Source organism: Rousettus aegyptiacus, unplaced genomic scaffold (genome assembly GCF_014176215.1).
Source record: "Rousettus aegyptiacus isolate mRouAeg1 unplaced genomic scaffold, mRouAeg1.p scaffold_m13_p_4, whole genome shotgun sequence".
In the NCBI taxonomy this organism is placed as follows: Eukaryota; Metazoa; Chordata; class Mammalia; order Chiroptera; family Pteropodidae; genus Rousettus; species Rousettus aegyptiacus.
In genome coordinates this window covers 106,872,579-106,893,475 of record NW_023416307.1, presented here as the reverse complement: position 1 = coordinate 106,893,475, position 20,897 = coordinate 106,872,579, and the positions used below count along the sequence as shown (strand labels likewise).

Below are 20,897 nucleotides of genomic sequence, written 5' to 3'. Positions count from 1 at the left end.
GCTCTAAGCTAACACAAGAGAAACAGCCTTTCTACCAGTCTTCTTGCATTTTCTCTGCCTCTCTAAACCATTACTCACATTGAAGCTGGAGGATTTTTCCAAAATATAAATCTAACTTTATTAACTTCCTTGCTTAAAACTCAAAAATTATTTTCTATTATTTCAACATAAAGTAAAAACCCTCTGCTGTGGCCTACAAGTTCCTGTGTGGTCTAGCCACCACACCTCCTCTTCATCTTCAACTAAAGACTTTCTCCCCCTCCCCTTTCTTTTCTAGCCACATTGACCTTTCAGTCCTTCCTATTCACCACACTCTTTCCTGCCACTCGGTTTAACACAGGCTATTCCGCCTACGTACAATGTGGATGCCTTGCCTTTTTATCTACTTAACTCCTACTCATCATCAAATATCACTTCTCCAGGGATGCATCCTTAACCTCCCTGACTGACAACAATCTCATGGCACTACCCTTCATGATATTGTTCACAAGTGTAACTGTCTGTGTGATTACTTGATTAATATCAGTCTTTCACACTAAGCTCCCTGAGATCAAGATCTCTATCTAATTTTGTTCACTGTCCCCAGTACCTTGTAAGGTGTCTGGCCTACCGTAGATGCTCAAATATTTGTTAAATGCATTAATGGTTTATTGTCTACATGTGGTAATAATGGATAAAGCTCTTGTAAAAGTGCCATTGTATAGTCGTCATGGAGTGAATGACAATAGTAACAGTGGGAAAGTGGCTGTTGCTTAGGAAGGGCCAACACACAACAGGAGACCAGAGTATGTGTGGCTGCACGCTCAGTACCCGGGACCAAACACACCACTTGGAAGGGGAGCCCAATCCTTCGGCATCTCCAACATCTACCTTAGCACCTAAGAAAATGCTCAAAAGGTCAGTGGTGCTTGGCTCTACTTTATTGGGTTTCATTTAAGTTTGCAGGTGTATTTCCAAAGAGTTCCTGTCAATAACTTCATAGTCAAGATTTTGCAAGTTCGATGCCTATTATGCACCCCAATCCAGCTTTAAATTGAATTGGAAAAATAAAGAGAACAAATTTTCAGCTTAGATTGCAAACTGAAAAGATGATACAATTAACACAAGTATCTTTGCCTCTTGAGAAACATTTGTGAATCAAAATTGGTACTGATGTTAACAGAATAGCACATTCTTTTAAATTATCCCTGACAGAAGAAAATTGTTTCAAATCATTTAAATATGTAAAATTATGGCTAATAAATGAAAAAAATTTTTTTCTGATGTAATTCTCTTTAGGGCAGCGGTTCCTAACCTTTTTGGTTCCAGGGACCGGTTCTCCTATGAGAATCTAATCCTGATGATCTGAGGTGGAGCTGAGGTGGCAATGCTAGCGCTGGGGAGCAGCTGCAAACATAGATGAAATTCTGCTCCCTAGTCCACTGCTCACCTCCTACTGTGTGGCCCGGTTCATAACAAGCCACGGTCTGGTCTGCGGCTCAGGGATTGGAGACCCCTGCTTTAAGGGACCTGCTTTAGTTCAAAAACTTTTCTGAATACCTAACAAGTGCTAAGTATTCTTAAGTATTCTGAGTAGCCCAAGATGGGAGATATAAATATAAACTGCACAGCTTTGCTTTCAAGAGCCTCAGAAACTGATGGAGAAGATCTTGACAATAGAAAATAACAGTATCCATGTTGCACGTACATGTTGTGCAAAGTGAAGTGATGATGCATTCTTTATCCTATGAAAGAGACAATCATGCAGAGTTTTTAAAAAATCAAGAGGAGCTCACCAAGAAAACCATAAAAGGTCAAAGATATCAGAGAGTCCAGCTTCCTCCTAATTTTACAAGTAAAAAACGATGAGGCCCCTAAAGGTGATGATCTCTAGACAAGTGATGCCAAAGCTAGATCTTCAACCCAAATGTTCCTTTTAAGGATGTGATATGACTAAGAATATGATATATCAAAGATATGACCAAGTTTTATTGTTCTTATTTGCTTTCTCCAAACCACTTTAGCCATTGGGGGCTGAAATATCAAGCAAACATTGATTTTCTCTTTATAAAGGAGCAAGATGCATATTCCTACCTCCCAACTCACTCATTTCTAATCTCCTCATATATCAGGTGAAATAACTTCCAAAAATGAAAATCCAATCATGTCATTCTTCCTTCTCAATCAATGTCCTTAGGATAACAATGAGTCCTTCATAAGCCTCAGCATGGTTGGGGCCCTGGCCCTTAACTGAAGTCTTATCTTCCACCACTATCACCTTCTTTCTTCAGGTTCCGGCCAACTGTGCTTCTTTGAGCTCTTTAGTCATGCCATGCTTTCTCCTACTTCAGGGCTTCAGCACACACTGTTTCCTCTGCTTGGAATACTCTTCTTCCTTCTCCACCTACTGATTCATTAGGCTCAGATTAAATGCCATCACCCTGACCTGTAGATTGGGTTAGTCTTTCCTTGCACTCTGTTTGTGCACTGCCATTACTCTTCATTGAATTATCTGCTTAAAATCTGTCTTCTGCACAAGACGCTAACCCCCCAAGGCTATAGGAACATATCTCTACTGCATTCACTGATGCATCCCCACTCCCCACACAATACCTAGACTCAGGTAAGCCAAGCTGTCAGAGCAAATAAACCTCAAATCCTCAGCATTTTACAGAATAAGAAGTTAACTTTTCTTTTTCATGTGACAGTCCAGAGTGGGGCTTTCTGGTCAGTGGCAGTTTTACTCCATATGACCATATAGGGACACAGACTGATGTGGTTTGTGGCTTCCAAAATATCCCTGATAATTTCTATGTTAATTGGCTGGAACTGGGAAAGGTGGTGAAAGAGCTTGCATGGAATGTGACTGCTTCTCTTCTACTCATTTTCCTTTAGGGGGAATTCAGTCACATGGTCACATAAAGAAACAAAAGACTAGGAAATTCGGGTCAACCATTGTCAAACACTTCTTTATGAAGTGTCAAGGGGAGAAATAATTCTAAAAGACAGATGGCTGCTCCACTAGAATGCTCAGTGAATATTTATTTTAAATAATTAATTGTTAAGCCATTGTATTGTTCTACTTTAGATGCTGATATTAATACCCAAACTCCCAGAATCATTTTTTTTTTTATTTTGTTGGCAGCATTTCAATATCCAAACAACTGGCTTCAATAAAAGGTAAGGTGCGGAGTGACTAAGATGTATGAGTTTATTCTCTACCATGACAGCATGGCAAGAGTTAAAAATGATAGAACATTAAAGACTGTCAAAGATGTAAAGAAACTGGTGGAAAAACCATCAAACATTCATGATTTTTTTAAGATGTGGAAACTGAGGTCTATTGATAGGAATTAGCATACCCAAACTTAGACGGCCCACTAACGGCCAAGTTATGATGAGAGCATGGATCCCCTAACTCCTAATTCAGTATTCTTCCCATGGGGCACAGTTGCCTCTCCGTGGACAGCATCCTCAGTATATCCAGAGTAAGGCCATCAGTATCAGACTCATGAATGCTCAGTGGAACTCAGGATGCCATCAACCCCCTACTGCCTCTGCTGATTGAGTGAAAACAGTGTGGCCAAATCCCAAAGTGTAAATATTTGCCCTCAGAATTCCATTTGTGTAGATAAAATATCTTTAGAGCTAACACTATTGCTATGGAAATAATAATATAAGAAAAAAACACCCATGTACTTGGATCATTATCTTATTTTAAAATACGTTACTTAAAATGTTTACAGACTAATAGGCATAGCCGGATATTACTACACTGAAGTTGTCTTTCCTCCTAGATGGCTGGCCATTGTCGCCAAAGGAGACTTCTCATATTTTTATTTAAATAAATCTTCATGGATGAAAGTATTATTTTTATACTATTACAACACAAGAGATACATAATCTCTGTTTTACAATTTATGCAATGTCAGGTACTTTTGATAATTTCCATGACACCATCGCATCTATGACATGATAAATATCCATGACATTTCTACTACTTCCTCCCTTTGGGAGGTTGAGGGGGAGTTGTAACTTTATCATCCTCACTGTCTCTGAACGCACGAGCGCGCGCACACACACACACACACGCGCGCCCCATTTCTAACATCACAATCTTTACATTGGATCACTCTTCCAGTTTTAGCCCCATGCCTTAAGAAAACACAGGATAACCATGGCTCATCTTCCCAGAATGTATTTTATTCAATGGTAAGGAACTTTAAATGTTATTCATTGAAATCAGACATGGATAGATAATGGAATAGAAGTCAATATGAAACCACATCTTTTTCTGGCTACTTAGGCTTATGCCCTTGATCTTTTGGAGGGTGTGAATGGAGGATGAGTACGTATTTGCCTCTAGCATCCAAAGTAATTTTATAGTGGAAAAGTTTGAGAAGTACTGGAGTATTGGGAAAACTATTGATCTAGCAAGAAAAGAGCAGAGACCTGGTTTTTAGTTGCCATATACTAGCAATATGAACTAAGAGAAAACCACTTTTTTCCTAAATTCATTTCTTCTTTTTCAAAAATAACTAATATTAGGAAAAGTTCTAAAATGAGGTGATTCTGACATGTTCCCATACTGAGAGTTGTGTTTCTATTAAACTAAAGTATCAGGAGCTCACTAGATCAAATATCTAATGTTTCATGTTTCATGTTCCAGAGCATGTGAAAAAAAAGAGAAAGAGAATTTTTCTGAAGTTTAAGTCAGCTCAGTTCAGCTAACATATACTGAGGCCTACAACATGCCAGGGCCTGGGAATGAATGCACAAATACACAAGAAGCAGTAACTGTTTTCAGAGAATATGCAGTCTATAACTATGCTGTCCAATATGGTAGCTACTAGCCACATGTAGATACTGAACACTTAAAATGTGTTTAGTTTGAACTGATATGTACTATAAGTATAAAATATATGTCAGATTTAAGAGACTTAGCAGAAAGAACCGTAATACATCTCAACAATTTGTTCATATTGATCATGTTAAAATATTTTTTTGATATATCAGGTTAAATAAAATTTATTATTAAAAAAATTTATCTGTTTCTTTTAACTTTTTAATGTGGCTACTAGAAAATTTTAAATGATCATGACTCACATTATATTTCTTTCGGACAGCACTGATCTAGAAGGTAATTTGACATAAACAGAGTTTTGCAATGTTGCAGTGTGAGGTAAGTTAGGATCAGTTTACATATAGGGAAGTGGAGAAAAACAAAGATAGGACATGTAGCCCAATCTCAGGGTTTGGGAACGAGTCTTACAGAACACACGGCCTGAAAAACAACATCTAGCGATAGTATGCATCGTGGTGAGGAACCGGACTAGCTGTTTGACCTTGAGCAAGCTGCTTGACCTCTCTGTGCCTCAGTTTTCTCTTCCATAAAGTGGGGATGATACTGGGACCTACCGCCAAGGACCAATATAAGAATTAAATGAGTCGAGTCACGCCCAGCCATATAGCATATGGAGTGTGAGCTCCATAATCTTTCATTGCTACTGTTCGCCAGAATGCAAGCTCCAGGAAATCAAGGGTTATTTTCTTGATACTTCAAGGGTTATTTTCTTGATACTTCTCACTGCTCTATCTCCACAACTAGGGTGGGGGCCTGGTGATAAGTACTTGCCAATAGACATTTGTTGGAGGAAGAGTGTTTAAGAAACTACACACAGTTAGACATAATTAAAGTGTAAAAAAAAAATGAGGCAGTGAACAGCAGGAGAGATGAACATGAAGGGCCCCGTTTCCATGCCCTCTCCACAAACCCATTCTAGAGGCAAGAGAGCCAAAAAATGTTGCCAAAAGGGAAACATCAATCCTTTGCATTTTTAATAGCACTTAGCCCTTTACAATATGCTTTCGCATGTTCACTTGGAACTCTGTGAAACAGACAGGCCAGGAGTTAGGTGGCAACATACTGAGTTTATTAAGTGAAGAGCTCAGCCATAAAAGCAGGAAACCAAAACACCTCACAAAGTATTATCAATGTTGTTAGGTTAACCAGAGCTACTTCTTAACTTTTATTTTTAATGTTTTCTAGTTCTTTAAAATAGCATGTGCTATTTTACAGTCAGGGAAAAAAAAATCCATGGTGCGTTTAAAAGAATGGTGGAGAAGGAAGAGAAGCTGGCCAGTCCAAATAGAGTCCCCGTCTAGAGTGCAATCAGATCTGAATTGCATCAGAGGATCAGAAAATGTCTGGGCTCTGCAGTCTCCGTGGGGATGCCCTTACAAGGGGATTTTCCAAAGTGGCAGATATTTCTATGGGCTTCGAAGTCATACAAACTTTCAGCTATTATCTCTACCACTTCTGATCTTAATATTCTTAATCTCTCCATGTGTCAGTTTTCAATATGTAAATTTGAGATACAAATCAAACTAACCTCTTTGGGTTTTGTTAAGCATTAAATATGATTATGTTTGAAAGGCACCTGGCATATAGTAATCAAGGGGAGTGTCTGCCATTATTTGCAAGTTCAGAGATTAGATTAAACATGGTGGTGTGAGAGACATTCCCAGATCTCTCCCCTTGAAACAAAATAAGCCAAACACCTAAAACTCAACAACAACAAAAAACACCCAAACTGCACATCAGCACATCTGTGTGTGGGATCTGTGCATAAGAGCTATCACAGGTCAGAATCCTGGGTGTTGGGAGGTAGACTGGGAGAAACAAAGAAGTTGCCTCTCGCAGCCAGAGCTCCCTGTCAGAGGAGGGGGAGGGGAGAAGGAGCAGTGACTTCCCTGAACAGCCCTGCCTGGAAGTGCTGTGAGCTCCACGTGGCCTATGGCAGTACCCAATCATCAGGGCAGAAGGCACAGAAACAGGAACGGCAGAAAAGCATGGATGGTAGAGAAACAATAGTTGATATTTACCAGCCGTGGCTACAAAACCAAGGCTGAGCTGCAGCCTCCAACTCCCAACTGAGAGGCATATCCTCTGAGACAGAACACCGCAGAGCCCCAGGGGAATCTGAGCAAACGCTACTGAAACTGTCACTAACACTGAGAGGAAATGAGATTGAGGGTAGCGAGCATGATTAAACATCTATAAGGAAAAAAAAAGACATTATTAACACTTTATATAAAGCAGAGATCCAAGAGGCTTAGACGCCACCTACTGGAAACCAAAAGAAAAACACTTTATTTGCAACAGGCTAGAGACCATTATATAATAAATCTTTCTGGAAGAAAAAAAAAGCAAAACACACTTCCATTAATGCCCAGGTGGAGAAATAGTCCATTAAACACTATAAACAACCAAGGTGACAAAGCAGCTCAGAAATAAAGAAAACAATCTCCAGAAAATAAGCTTACAGACATAGAAATATGCAGCTTAAATGAGAGAATTCAGGATTGTACTTCTGAAAAAACTCAGTGAGATCTGAAATGAATCATATCAACAATTTTGGGAACTGAAAAAACAAGTAGATGAGCAGAATGAGTTCTTTAGCAAGGAGATTGAAACCCTCAAAAAGAACCGAAGAGACCTTCTGGAAACAAAGAGCACACTGCAAGAATTGAAAAACAAAATAACAAGCTTGGGAAATAGAGTCGACCAAATGGAGGAAAAGATCCGTGATATTGAAGACAGAAAGCTAGAAATAAATCAGAAAGGAAAAGAGAGAAACCGAAGAATGAAAAATAATGATAGAGAAATACAAGAATTAGCTGATACCATTAGGAAAGGAAACATAAGAGTAAGGGGAATTCTCAAAAGGGAGGAAAAGGAGCAGGGATTAAAAAGCATTTTCAGACAAATAGTTGATGAGAATTTCCCAAATCTAAGGAATGAGCTGAAGCTTAGAATTTAAGAAGTTAATAGAACACCCAACTATCTCAACCCAAAAAAGGCCTTCAGCAAGACACATCGTATTAAAATTATCAAAATCAAAATGGCAAAGAATTCTCAGGGCAATCAGAGAAAAGGAGATAATAACCTATAAAGGAAAATCCATTAGATTATCATCAGACTTCTCAGCACAAACCTTACAAGCCAGAAAGGAGTGGAATCAAATATTTAAACTATTAAATGAAAGGAACTACCAGCCAAAAATAGTGTATCCAGCTAGGCTCTCCTTTAGATATGAAGGAGAAATAAAGACCTTTCCAGACATACAAAAATTGAGGTAATTCTCCATGACAAGGCCTGCACTATAGGAAATTCTGAAAGAGGTCAGCTCTCCTAAAACGAAATAACAACAACAACAAAAAATGCATAACTAGGAGTTAGGTGACTAGCAGGCTGATAAAAGCAGAGGCGTGCAACCCTTACTATGAACAGGGCCTTATAAGCTTAAAATAAGAAGAGACAAAAATGACTGAAAAGGGGAGGATTCGAAGATCCAAATTCGCAAAGGGGAATGCAGATAAGACAAGCACAGAAGAAAATGGATGACTGTATATATACAACCATCCTTTTCCTATTCATAATGGTAACCACAGGCCAAAGATTTAGAACCAAAGTATATAACATAAAACAAGAATGACTAGAGAGAAAACCCACAAAAAATTCTACCAAAATAAAGAAAACAGAAACACAAAGACAAGGAAGCAATGGAAACTCCAAGCTACCAGAAAGCAAAAGATCAAATGGCTATAAGAAGACCTCATATTTGAATAATCACCCTAAATGTAAATGGACTGAATTCACCAATAAAAAAGGTACAGAGTTGTAGATTGTATCAAAAAACAAAACCCAACCATATGCTGCCTTCAGGAGACACATCTCAATTCCAGAGACAAATATAGACTCAAAGTGAAAGGGTGGAAAATGGTATTTCAAGCAAAAGGCATTCAGAGAAAAGCAAGAGTAGTGGTACTAATATAGGATGAAACAGATTTCAAAATAAAAAAGATAAAGGAAGATACTGAGGGAAACTTTATAATGATAAAGGGAATCATGCACCAAGAAGACATAACACTTATTAATATCTATGCTTCCAATCAAGGATCCCCAAAATATGTAAAGCAATTACTAACAGAACTAAAGGGAGAAATAGACCAAAAGACTATCATAGTAAGGGACCAAAATACCCCACTGCCGGATATGGACAGATCATCAAAAAAGAAAATCAATAAAGAAATAATATCCTTAAATGATACATTAGACCAATTGGACATAATTGACATTTACAGAGCCTTCCATCCCAAAACAGCTGCTTATACATTTTTCTCTAGTGCACATGAAACATTCTCAAGGATTGAGCACAAACTGAGACAGAGATAGTCTCAATAGATATAAGTGGGTTGAAATCATATCAACCATATTCTCTGATCATAACGCTCTGAAACTAGAGATTAACTGTAAAAAGAAACCAGAAAGAACCACAAATAAATGGAGATTAAACAACATACTACTGAAGAATAACTGGGTCAGAGAATAAATAAAAAGAGAGATCAAGAGATACATAGAAATGAATGATAAGAATAGTGCAACATATCAAAACTTTTGGGACATGGTAAATGCGATCATATGAGGAAAGTTCATATCTTTACAGTCCTACCTCCAAATACAAGAACAAGCCCAAATAAAAACCTAACACTTTATCTTATAAAACTAGAAAAGGAAGAACAAATGAAGTCTGAAGTCAGGAGAAGGAAAGAAATCATCAAAATTAGAACAGAAATAAATGAAATTGAAAACAAACAAACAAAAAAACACAATAGAAAAAATACATGCAACAAAGTGCTGGTTCTTTGAGAAGGTTAATAAAATTGACCCACCCTTGGCTAGACTCACTAAACAAAAAGAGAAAGGAAACAAATAAACAAAATCAGGGATGAAAGAGGGAAAATTACAACAGGCACTGCAGAAATACAAAAGACCATACAAGAATACTATGAAAAAGTACGTAACACTAAATTTAATAACATAGAAGAAATGGACCAGTACTTAGAAAGATACAGTCTTCCTAGACTGAATCAAGAAGAACTGGAAAATCTAAATGACCAATCAGCAGTATGGAAATTGAAACAATCATCAAAAACGTACCAAAAAGTAAAAGTCCAGGGCCAGATGGCTTCAGCAGTGAATTCTACCAAACATTCAAAGAAAATTTAATACCTATTCTCCTCAAACTCTTCCAAAAAATCAAAGAGGAGGCAATACTTCCCAACTCATTTTATGAGACCAATATTACATTGATACCAAAACCTAGTAAAGATAACACACACAAAAAAACTATAGACCAATATCTCTCATGAACACAGATGCAAAAATTTTAAATACAGCAGCAAATTAAAAAGATTATACACCACGATCAAGTGGGCTTCATCCCAGGAGCACAAGGATGGTTCAATATATGCAAATCAATTAATGTGATATACCACATAAACAAATTAAAAAATAAGAATCATATGATCATAGCAATAGATGTACAAAAAGCCTTCAACAAGATATAGCACCCATTTCTGATCAAAACGCTTAACAAAATTGATATAGAAGGACAGCACCTTAACATAATAAAGGCCATGTATGACAAGCCTTCAGCCAACATTATACTTAATGGTGAAAAACTAAAAATCTGCCCTCTAAGATCAGGAACAAGGCAAGGCTGTCCACTATCACCACTGTTATTCAATACAACTGGAGGTCCTAGAGAGTGCAATGAGACAATAGAAAGATATAAAAGGCATCTAAATAGGAAATGAAGAAGTCGAACTGTCACTGTTTGTGGATGACATGATTTTCTATATAGAAAACCCTAAAGACTCCACAAGAACACTACCAGAAACAATAAACAAATACAGTAAAGTCCCTGGATACAAAATCAATGTTCAAAAATCCATAGCGTTTGTATACTCTAAAAACGAAGTGTTAGAAAAAGAAGTTGAAAAAATAATTCCGTTACAATTGCAACAAAAAGAATAAAATACCTAGGAATAAGTCTAATGAAACATATGAAGGACCTATATAATGAAAATAACAAAAGTCTATTAATAGAAACTGAAGCAGATACAAAGAAATAGAAAGATGTCCCATGTTCTTGGCTTGGAAGAATCAACATAGTGAAAATGACCTTATTAACTGAAGCATTATACAGATCTAATGCAATCCACATCAAATCCCATGGCATTTTTTAAAAAAAAATAGAACAAAAAATTATCAAATTTATATGGAAGCACAAAAGACCCCAAATCACCAAAGCCATCCTGAGGAAAAAAAAAAAAATGAGGCTGGAGGCATCACTCGGCCTGACTTCAAATTATACTACAAAGGGACAGTAATCAAAACGGAATTGTATTGGCAGAAAAATAGACACACGTACCTGTGAAACAGAATCGAGAGTCCATAAGTAAACCCATATTTATATGGGCAAATAATTTTTGACAAAATCACCCAAAATATACAGTGGAGAAAGGAAAGTCTCTTCAATAAGCGGTGCTGGAAAAACTGGAAAGCCGCCTGCAAAAGAATGAAACTAGACTGTTGTATATCACCACACACCAAAATTAACTCAAAATAGATTAAAGACCTGCATATAAGACCTGAAACAATAAAATGTATCAAAGAAAACATGGGAACTAAACTCAAGAACCTTGGATTTAAAGAGGATCTTATGAATTTGACCTCAAAGGCAAGGGAAGTATGAGCAAAAATAAATGAATGAGACTACATCAAACTAAAAAGTTCTGCTTAGCAAAAGAAACCATCAACAAGGTAAAGAAACAACCATCAGAATGGGAAAATATATTTGCAAGCAACACCTCCAATAAGGGTCTAATATCCAAAATATACAAAGAACTCATACAACTCAATAAGAACAATAAAACAAACAGTCCACTCAAAAAATGGGCAGAGGACCTGAACAGGTACTTCTCCCTAGAGGACATACAAATGGCCAACAAATGAAAAGATGCTCAACATCGCTAGCTATTAGGGAAATGCAAATCAAAACCACAATGAGATACCATTTCACACCTGGACAAGTGATAACATCTCACAACAAGACCAGTAATAACAAGTGTTGGAGAGGATGCAGAAAAAAGGAATCCTCATACACTGCTAGTAGGACTGAAAATTGGCACGACCACTATAGAAAGCAGTATGGAGGTTTCTCAAAAAAAAAAAAAAAACTACTAATTGACATACCATATGATCCAGCAATTTCTCTACTGGGTATTTACCCCAAAGACTTAAAAACTCATATTCGAAAAGAAATTTGCATGCCAATGTCCGTAGCAGCATTATTCACAGTGGCCAGGACATGGAAGCAACCGAAGTGTCCTATGATAGATGACTGGCTAAAGAAGCTGTGGTACATATATACAATGTAATTGTATTACTCAGTCATTAAAAGAGATGAAACACTGCCATTTGCAACAACATGAATGGACCTTGAAATAATCATACTAAGCCAAACAGAAAAGGTTGAAAATCACATGATATCACATTTGTGGGATATAAACCTAAAAGCAACAAATGAACAGAACAGGACAAACAAACAGAGACTCATAGACATGGACAATGGACTAGTGGCTACCAGAAGGGAGGGAGGAGGGAGAAGGGAGAAAATAAATAAATAAAATATTAAAAATAAAAATTATATATATATAGTATGTAAAAATAATGATAAATAAACTGGCATTTATTTGCAAGTTCGCTCACAGCTTGGAAATCCATCCACTCCTTTCTTGCCAGAAAGGCACAGCCAGAAAGACAATAGGTTACTGTCCCCCATGAGAAGTCTCAGACGCAGTAAAGGAGCTCATACAAAGCTCTCCCTAGTTATTCTTGGTTATTAATTAATAAATCAACTGGTCAAAATTACAAAAGAGATACTTACATCATAAGGAATGAAGATGTTTCCTTTAAGCAATCTGCTTCTTAAAGACAAGATTTACTTATTAACAGAGTTTATTCTTTAGCTACTTAAAGTCAAGGTTGCTATCATATAGTACCTTACTACCTCAAATACATAGACCCCAGGAAAGGCAGATGTGAGTTAAAAGAAATATACCCACTTGCTTGTATTTCTATGAGCAGGAAAATCTTGGATAATCGAGGAGAATCCCAATTCTAAATGCAGGTTTCCAGGTATGGCAGAGGTGAAGGAATAAGATAGAGGTGTGAAAGGAGAAAAGCTAAAAATAGAATTCAAAAAGCAGGGAATTTTCTGAAGCTGGAATTCTAGGCTAGATGGAGGGGCAGCCATTGGACAAGCAAGCAGAAACAGGGAATGTAAGGCACCAGCCATAGGCCAGAGTAAGAATGAGGGTCAGAAAATAGAGAGAAAATCAAGGAATAAGAAGCCGAGGACACAGGTTTTGCAGATATTTATTTGCGCTAAGCATTGTTCTAAGTGCTGAAGTTTCCACAGAACACAAGAGAGGCAAAAAAAAATTCCTGTGTTCATGAGTCTTATGTTTTCAACCTGAATCCAAATTCAAGCTCTGCCACTTATTAATAGTGTGTCCTCAGAAAGATCATCTTTCTTCATCTTAAAATGATATAATGCTGGAGAGACATACTGTGTTCATGGACTGGAAGGGTCAGTGTAGTAAAAAATATTAATTCTCCCCAAATTGCTTCCTATGTTTAATGCAATTCCTATCAAAATGTGAGGGTTTTTAAAACAAACAAACAAACAAACAAACAAACAAAACAGGTATATCCTAAACTTTCTATAGAAAGAGAAAGGCCCTAGATTAGCCAAAATAATTTTGTAAAAGAATAAAATGGCAGGAATCATTTTCCCCAATGTTAAGACTTACCATATAGCTGCAGGAATCAAAACACCATGACAGAGGATTAGACCACAGATCAATGAAACAGAATAAGTGACCTAGAAATTGATCCACACAAATATGCTCAACTGATTTTTGACAAAAATGCAAACAAGTCAATGAAAGAATAGAGTTTTCAACAGTTGGTGCTAGAGCAATTGGTCATCCACAGGTAAAAAAATGAAACTCTATCTAACTTTCTACACCTTATACAGAAATTAACTCAAAATGGATCACAGATTTAAATATAGAACATGAAATTATAATACTTCATAAAAATTAAAAACATTTCCTCTTCAGAAGACCCCAATAAGAGGAAAAAATATAATTTACAGATGAGTAAAATATTTGCAAATCATATATCCTATCAAAGGTATGAATCTTTAATAGTTACAGAACTCTCAAACTTCAAAAAAAATTAATTCAGTTATGAAATGGGCAAAATCCATGAACAGACATGAACAGACATTTCACCAAGGAAGATAGATAAACAGATGGCAAATAAACACATGAAAAGCTGTTTGGCATCACTAGCTACTAGGAAATACAAATTAAAATCACACTGAGGTAACATTACACACCTCTCAGAATGGTGAAAATAGTGACAATTCAAAGACTAGGAGACAGGATGGAGAAAAACTGGATTTCTTACACATTACTGATGGGACTGTAAAATAGTACATCCACTATGGATGACAGTTATAGTTTCTTAAAAAGAGAACATGGGCTTATCAAATGACCCAGCAATTTTACTTTTGGACATTTACTCCAAAGAAAAAAAAATCATGTTTTGTACAGTAACCTAAACACAAATGTTTATACAAGATTCATTTGTAATAGCCAAAACTATAAACCATGCAAATGTCCTCAAGGGTGAATGGTAAACAAACTATGGTATGTTCATGTCATGGACTACTACATTAAATGGTATAATAATTGCTATGGTTGTTATGAGAATTAAATATGCAATTCATTAAAGTATCTGGCACATAATAGATGCACCTAGACAGCAGCTCCAACTTTCTAATCCAACCAGATTTCTGTTTACACACACATTCTTGATTTGCCTTAGCTCGGAGCAAGTGAGGAGCAAAGGGAAGAGGCATTCATTTGCAAGGCCAAGAAGTTCAAACATTCAAGCTTCAGGCTAAATGGTAGGCAAAATGGCATGGGGGAAGGGAGAGGGCACACATTTCTTCAGGTGACTGGAAGAGATACTAATGCATTGACTAGAACACTTAGCAGATGTTCATATACACAAAAATTATAATATTGCCATTTAACCTGAGTCCTGCTCAGAAATACAGTAAAAACTCCTTCTTTCACCTACTCCTCTTAACTCTTGCCCTTCTCTCTCATCTTCAATTGAAAAAAAAAAGTGCTTAAAACTCTGCGATGCCTTTCTTGATTATTTTCCATGGTCTATGAACCCAGCACAGTCAAGTTTTGCCTACCTTTCCTAATCTAACACCCTTCCAGCTTCTAGACTCCAGTCACACTGTCTCCTCTCAGCTCCTCCAACTGACCTAAGACTCCACCTGATCTGGCATACAGAGTATGACTCCTAATCTGAGCCTTTTCATCTACTGCTCCCTGATCCTGGAACACTCCACACAACCTTAACCTCCACCTGACCCCACGTCATTTTACAAGGCAGTCTTCTTCTCATCCTGTGAGTCTTAGCTTAAATATTAATCTATTTACAGAGTCCTCTAAGATCACCTATCTAAGTAGTTTTCCTCCCAGACCTACTCTGTAATTTTCTATTTTTTTCCATCTCTGTGCCTTCTTTGCCTTATACATCATAAGTTGCAAATATGCATATGATATATATGGAGAAATGAATAATTATAAAATATATGTTAAACAAATATGTATGTTTATACACATATCCTCTTGATTATTGTTTATTTCTCCACAATACTGTAAGATATATAAGGGCAGAGGCCACATCTGGTTCTGTTGCCTCTATGTGCTGAGCTGCTTTGGAGAATACCAGGAACATAGTGACTGCTCAATAAAAAAAAACCATATTATTCTGACTCGGTATTATTTGATTGACAGTTATTGCATGTAACATGGGCTGAAAGCTGTGGAATTTTGTTTTTCTTTTTTTCTTTTCTTATTCATTCATTCAATAGCATGTACTAGCACCTATTTTGTAGTTGGCCTCTATGCTGGTCACTGGGTATATAATGATAAAAGGAGTGATCCTTGGCCTCGTGAAGCTTGCATTCTAGTTGGGGAGAAAGCTGTTTATACATAAAATAATTGTAATGTCTGAGTAGTTCTACAATAGGGGCTGTAGTAGGGACTAAGAGAACAGAGAACATAAGAATTTTCTTCACTGCGCCTTATGAGTTAGTTCTCTGTGTTCACTGGCGCTACCCACTGGAAAGGAATGAGTTAGCACCACTCTTCAGGGAGTTTAAATTGCAGAAACTGGCTAGGAGATCACTGTGTTTGAGGCAGTAAGTCAAAGAGGTCCCTTATCTATCACGACATCAAAGGGCTTGTTCTGGATGTCATTCTCCTTTATCACATGGTCATGAGGTGATGCTCTGCCTTACATAGAATAATATTAACTTCATAATGGCAGGATTTGGGCTTATTCAATGAGGTATCCTTAATGCCAGAGACTGAACCTAGCACATAGTAGGTGCTCCATAAATATTTTACAGGTCAGAAAACCCAAGCTTAGAGACATGAGAGTTTTTTTCCAAGGTCACATGGCAATTAGGGGGTATATTTCATCCTAATTCTACTAATTCTAATTGCTCTTGAAAGATTTTTTTGTTCTCCATTAAATAAAGATCCAGAGTCAGACACCCCCACGTACCACTCCCAGTAGGGAGAAAATAGCCCAGTGACAGAGCCACATTGACAGACACCTTCCAGCCCTGTTCTGCACAGTTCCCTTAAAGACTATAGTCCCATGTCTAGGGAAAGATTATTTCTAACCTCAGATGTGTCATTGTGCATTTCTTCTCTCACAGCTCTGAGGAAGGGCTCAGATCTGGAAAAAGCCATTACCACTACTGCTCTGATTTTCAGAAATTCTTCTGACCCTGATGGTAAACTTGAAAAAGCTACTGCCAAAAATCTGCTGCAAACTCAATTTAGGAATTTCACAGAGGTAAGAGAATTAACAGTATTTATTTATTGAACACCTATCATATATCAGGAGATGAGCTGAGCACAGGATTTAATGCAATAAACAAGCTAACAATCCATCAGAATAGAGAGATACGCTGAAAAAAAATTAGAAATATTCAAACGATGGCGAAATAGTAGAGCATGCAGTGAAAGAGTAAAACAGAGGGATCATTTTGGGCAGGGGGTCAAGGAGGGCTCCTGGAAAATTAAAGTATATCTGAAATCTAAAGAATGATTTTAGCACACTAGAGTTATATAAGGTGTCATCCACTGGGGGAGTTGGGTCACGGGTAGACCTTTCTGTGAATCTATGATTATTTCAAAAGAGCATGGCTTTTTTTTTTTTTTTTTTTTTTTAGATCCAACGTGTAAGTGTTTTTTGGTTTGTTTTTTTCTTTTTGTTTGTTTGTTTTTTTTTTAAGATCTATTTTATAGGAGCAGAGAATAGAATGGTAGTTGCCAGAGTTTGGGAAGAGAAGGTAGTGGCATGATGAGAACAAAGGGTATAAATTTTCAGTCATAAGAATAAGTTCTGAGGATTGAATGTACATCATGTCAATTATAGTGAATAATATGGTATTATATACCTGAACGTTGCTGAGAGTAGATTTCAAGCATTCTGATCACACAGAAAAAAAAAAAAGAGTTAACTATGTGAGATGATGGATATGTTAATTATCTTAATTTTGATAATCATTCCATGATGTATACATACATCAAATCATCACATTGTACACTTTAAATACACACAATTACATTTGTTAATTATTTTTCAATAAAGTTAAAAAAGAGTGTGTGTGTGTATGTGCATGTGTATGTGTGTGTGAGAGAGAGAGAGAGACAGAGACAGAGACAGCAAAAGAGGTAGATACTACAATGTGATAACTCAGAAAAACAATTGGAAAGAAATGTTGATAATAATTAGTAATGGAGTTAAGGGTTATTTTTACATTCTCCTTTTAAAAATATTTTTAAATGTCCAATATTAAACATGTATTATTTTTGAAATAAAAAAAATTAAGAAAAGCTATTTATTTCAGCTAGAAATATCAGGCAAAAATTGACAAAAATAAAAGTTCTGGGGAGTCTTTAAAGAGAGGATGGGTGAATATCCTATATTTGCCTGTATCAGAAGCCAAAAGAAATGACAAATCCCAGAGAGAAAAAGGACCCTGCACTTGGAAGCCTGGCATATCCTCAGGGAGTATTTAATAAGGATGAAAATGAGGACCTTGATGTAACTCATCATCCCTCTGAGAACACCAGAGGAAAAAACTTAAAATCAACATCATTAAGAAAGACATCTTTAGCCTCATGTCCCTGAGAAGTGCAGCCAGTTTTCAGATTTCTAGTAGCAGACACACCCAGGCTTCTATGCAATCCTGCCTTCTATTCAAGATGAAGGCCATCAGAAAGCAGAAACCATTCTCCAGGTGACAGCTCATCTCGGGGCAGTCTCGGGATCAACAATGATAGCATGACTTCACTGAGCAAGCATCTGAGTAAAGTCAGAATGCTGCCATGGACCAACCACCCTGCTCCCTGAGATTCCCTAAGACAGATCCTGACACATGAGTCAAAGCAAAAGACTGTAGAGACTTTTTCATTACTGGTGGCTTTCTCCTAAATCCCCAGGTGGAGTTCTCTGATAAACTAAACTTGTCCTTCTGGCTGAGGCCTCGTAAACCTAAACATAATCTGAAGGATTTTAACACTCTATAACCAGTCAGGTATAATAAAATCAAACACCTAAAAGAACTGCTAAAACCATACAAAAGCAAAAGTGACTGTTTAGGTCCCAAGAGGGCTGGACCTCAGTCAGCTCCATGGTTTAATAATACTATTCAGAAAAAAGAAGAAAGACCTACCACCATCTCTGACCTTTAAGCAAGGGTGCTGTTTCATTAGCAAAGTACTCCTATCTCTGCGTCAGAATCCGACCCCTTTGACGTATTCTGCTCTCTTGGAGGGGCTGAGAGAGCTCCTTTAGCCCTCACTAGGAGGTGTGACCTCTTGAGGGAAACCAGCCTAAGAGAAACAAGAATGGTCTAAGCCTGTAATAAGAATGTGTCATTATTCTTCACGTGCCATAGTCCTTGCTGTGATGCCTTTTTACATCCAGCAAATGGGTGACCATTTGGGGTTGAGCTAAATGCAAACATAGCTCTTATATAACAGTGATTCAAATGATCTTAACATTTTTAATGCCACTTGGGAAGATATTTCACAAGCTCTGGTAGGAAACTGAAAAGTCTCTCCATTTACGCATTATGCACATGTTTTCCTTCAATCCATTTATGTGGACTGTGAACTCGAATTTATTTGTGGTCAGACTAAATGCTGAACAATCTTCGAACACACATATTTTCTTTCATCATAGCTTATTCCATATACTGGATAATCTAATTGTTCAGTATACTTTATAAATCCCATACAAAGAGATTATATTTTGAAAATCTGAAAACATAACACTCTCTGTGTTTGTAGATAAGCTATCCTTTGCTAGGGATAGCTTAGCAGTTAAGAATTTGACTTGGTAGCCTAGGCTTTGAATCTGTCTCTAAATCGGTAGCTACCTAGTTTAGAGAAAGTTACTTAAATCTCATTGAGTCTCTGATAGTGCATCTGTAGAGTGGGGATAATGACTGTATTCATGAGGTCATTGGGAGGATTCAATGAGATAACCCATGAAAGGATTTAACACTGCTCAACTAGTAGCACTGATAGAAACTTGACATTTATTAAGAACATGTTGATTATTGCTTATTAGCTGTAAAACCAAGGTGGCATAATGAGCCAGGTTTTTTACTTTTTTTCTTTATTCTTACAGGGACAAGAAACCAAACCAAAATACAAAGACCTCCTTTCCGAACTTGATGAGCATACAGAAAATAAGCTTGATTTTGAGGATTTCATGATCTTACTATTAAGCGTCACTGTAACATCAGATTTGCTCCAAAATATATGGAATGCAAAAAATGTGAAATGAACAGCTTTAAATATGCAGTAGGCAAAATAATGGCAAAAGGCAGTGTTAAATGATTAAAGATCTTTTTCTCATTTTATTCTCAGTTAGTTGAATACACCGACTATGCATCAAGGATAGCCTGGGATGGTTCTGATTGCTAATTTTCAGACCTAATATGATTATAAAACTCTACGCATACTCTTCAGGAATATTTGAATAATATGCTCTCTAGGTGCTTTAAAACATAATTGACTTGATACCACTGAATATCACATTGATTTTGCTGAGTCAATAGTGACTTAGAACACTTTCCTTAGAGTCAGTGAGTCCTTCATTCATTTATTCATTAAGCTATATTTGTTGAGCATCTACTGATGGTACTGCTGAGGATACAGTGATGAACCAGCCAATCACACATACCTGCAGAAGTCTAGCAGAAGAGATGGACATTGAACAATGTATTAATAAATTGCATACACAACATAATTATAGTTGTGATAGGGGCTACAAGGTACTAAAAGAATTGTTATCACCTGGCATGGGCTCAAAGGTCAAAAAAGCTTTCCTGACATTCTTCAAAAGACAAATTTTATGATTAAAAACAAATAAACAAAAAAAACAGATCAGTGGTTGCCAAGGCTATAGATGGTAAGCAGAGTTGTCCACAAATGAGCATGAGAGAATTTTCAAGGGGAGGTGGCAATGCTCTGTATCCTGATTATGATGGTGGTTTCATGACTGGCATGCATTTGTCAAACTCTTAAAACTACACTAAAAAAAGCTAAATTTTACTGTATGTGCATTACTCTTAAACAAACATGACTTAAAACCAATGTCTTCGTAATCTCTGACCGTGGTTTAACCAACTATTCCTTGAGAGTATGATCTAAAAATGGTCATGTCCCAAGGATCCACATCCCCTATGGTTAAACCTGTATTCCTGAGTTTAAATTATATCAATATATAAATTTACACATGTGCACACACATGCAAACACACAAACAAATATACACACAAATCAATGCCTGAATATTTGAGACTGACTTTCACAAAGACT

General features: G+C 36.9%; 1 protein-coding gene across 1 annotated transcript; it reads left to right on the top strand.

Annotated features, from left to right (window-relative positions):
- The first annotated feature begins 787 nt into the window (after positions 1 to 787).
- On the top strand, positions 788 to 19,952 carry SNTN (sentan, cilia apical structure protein). The gene is made up of 4 exons (XM_016150163.2): positions 788 to 897; positions 3,125 to 3,159; positions 16,713 to 16,852; positions 19,703 to 19,952. The coding sequence occupies exons 1-4, from the start codon at positions 788 to 790 to the stop codon at positions 19,859 to 19,861; spliced, it is 444 nt and encodes a 147-aa protein (XP_016005649.2). The 3' UTR covers positions 19,862 to 19,952.
- The last annotated feature ends 945 nt before the right edge of the window (positions 19,953 to 20,897 follow it).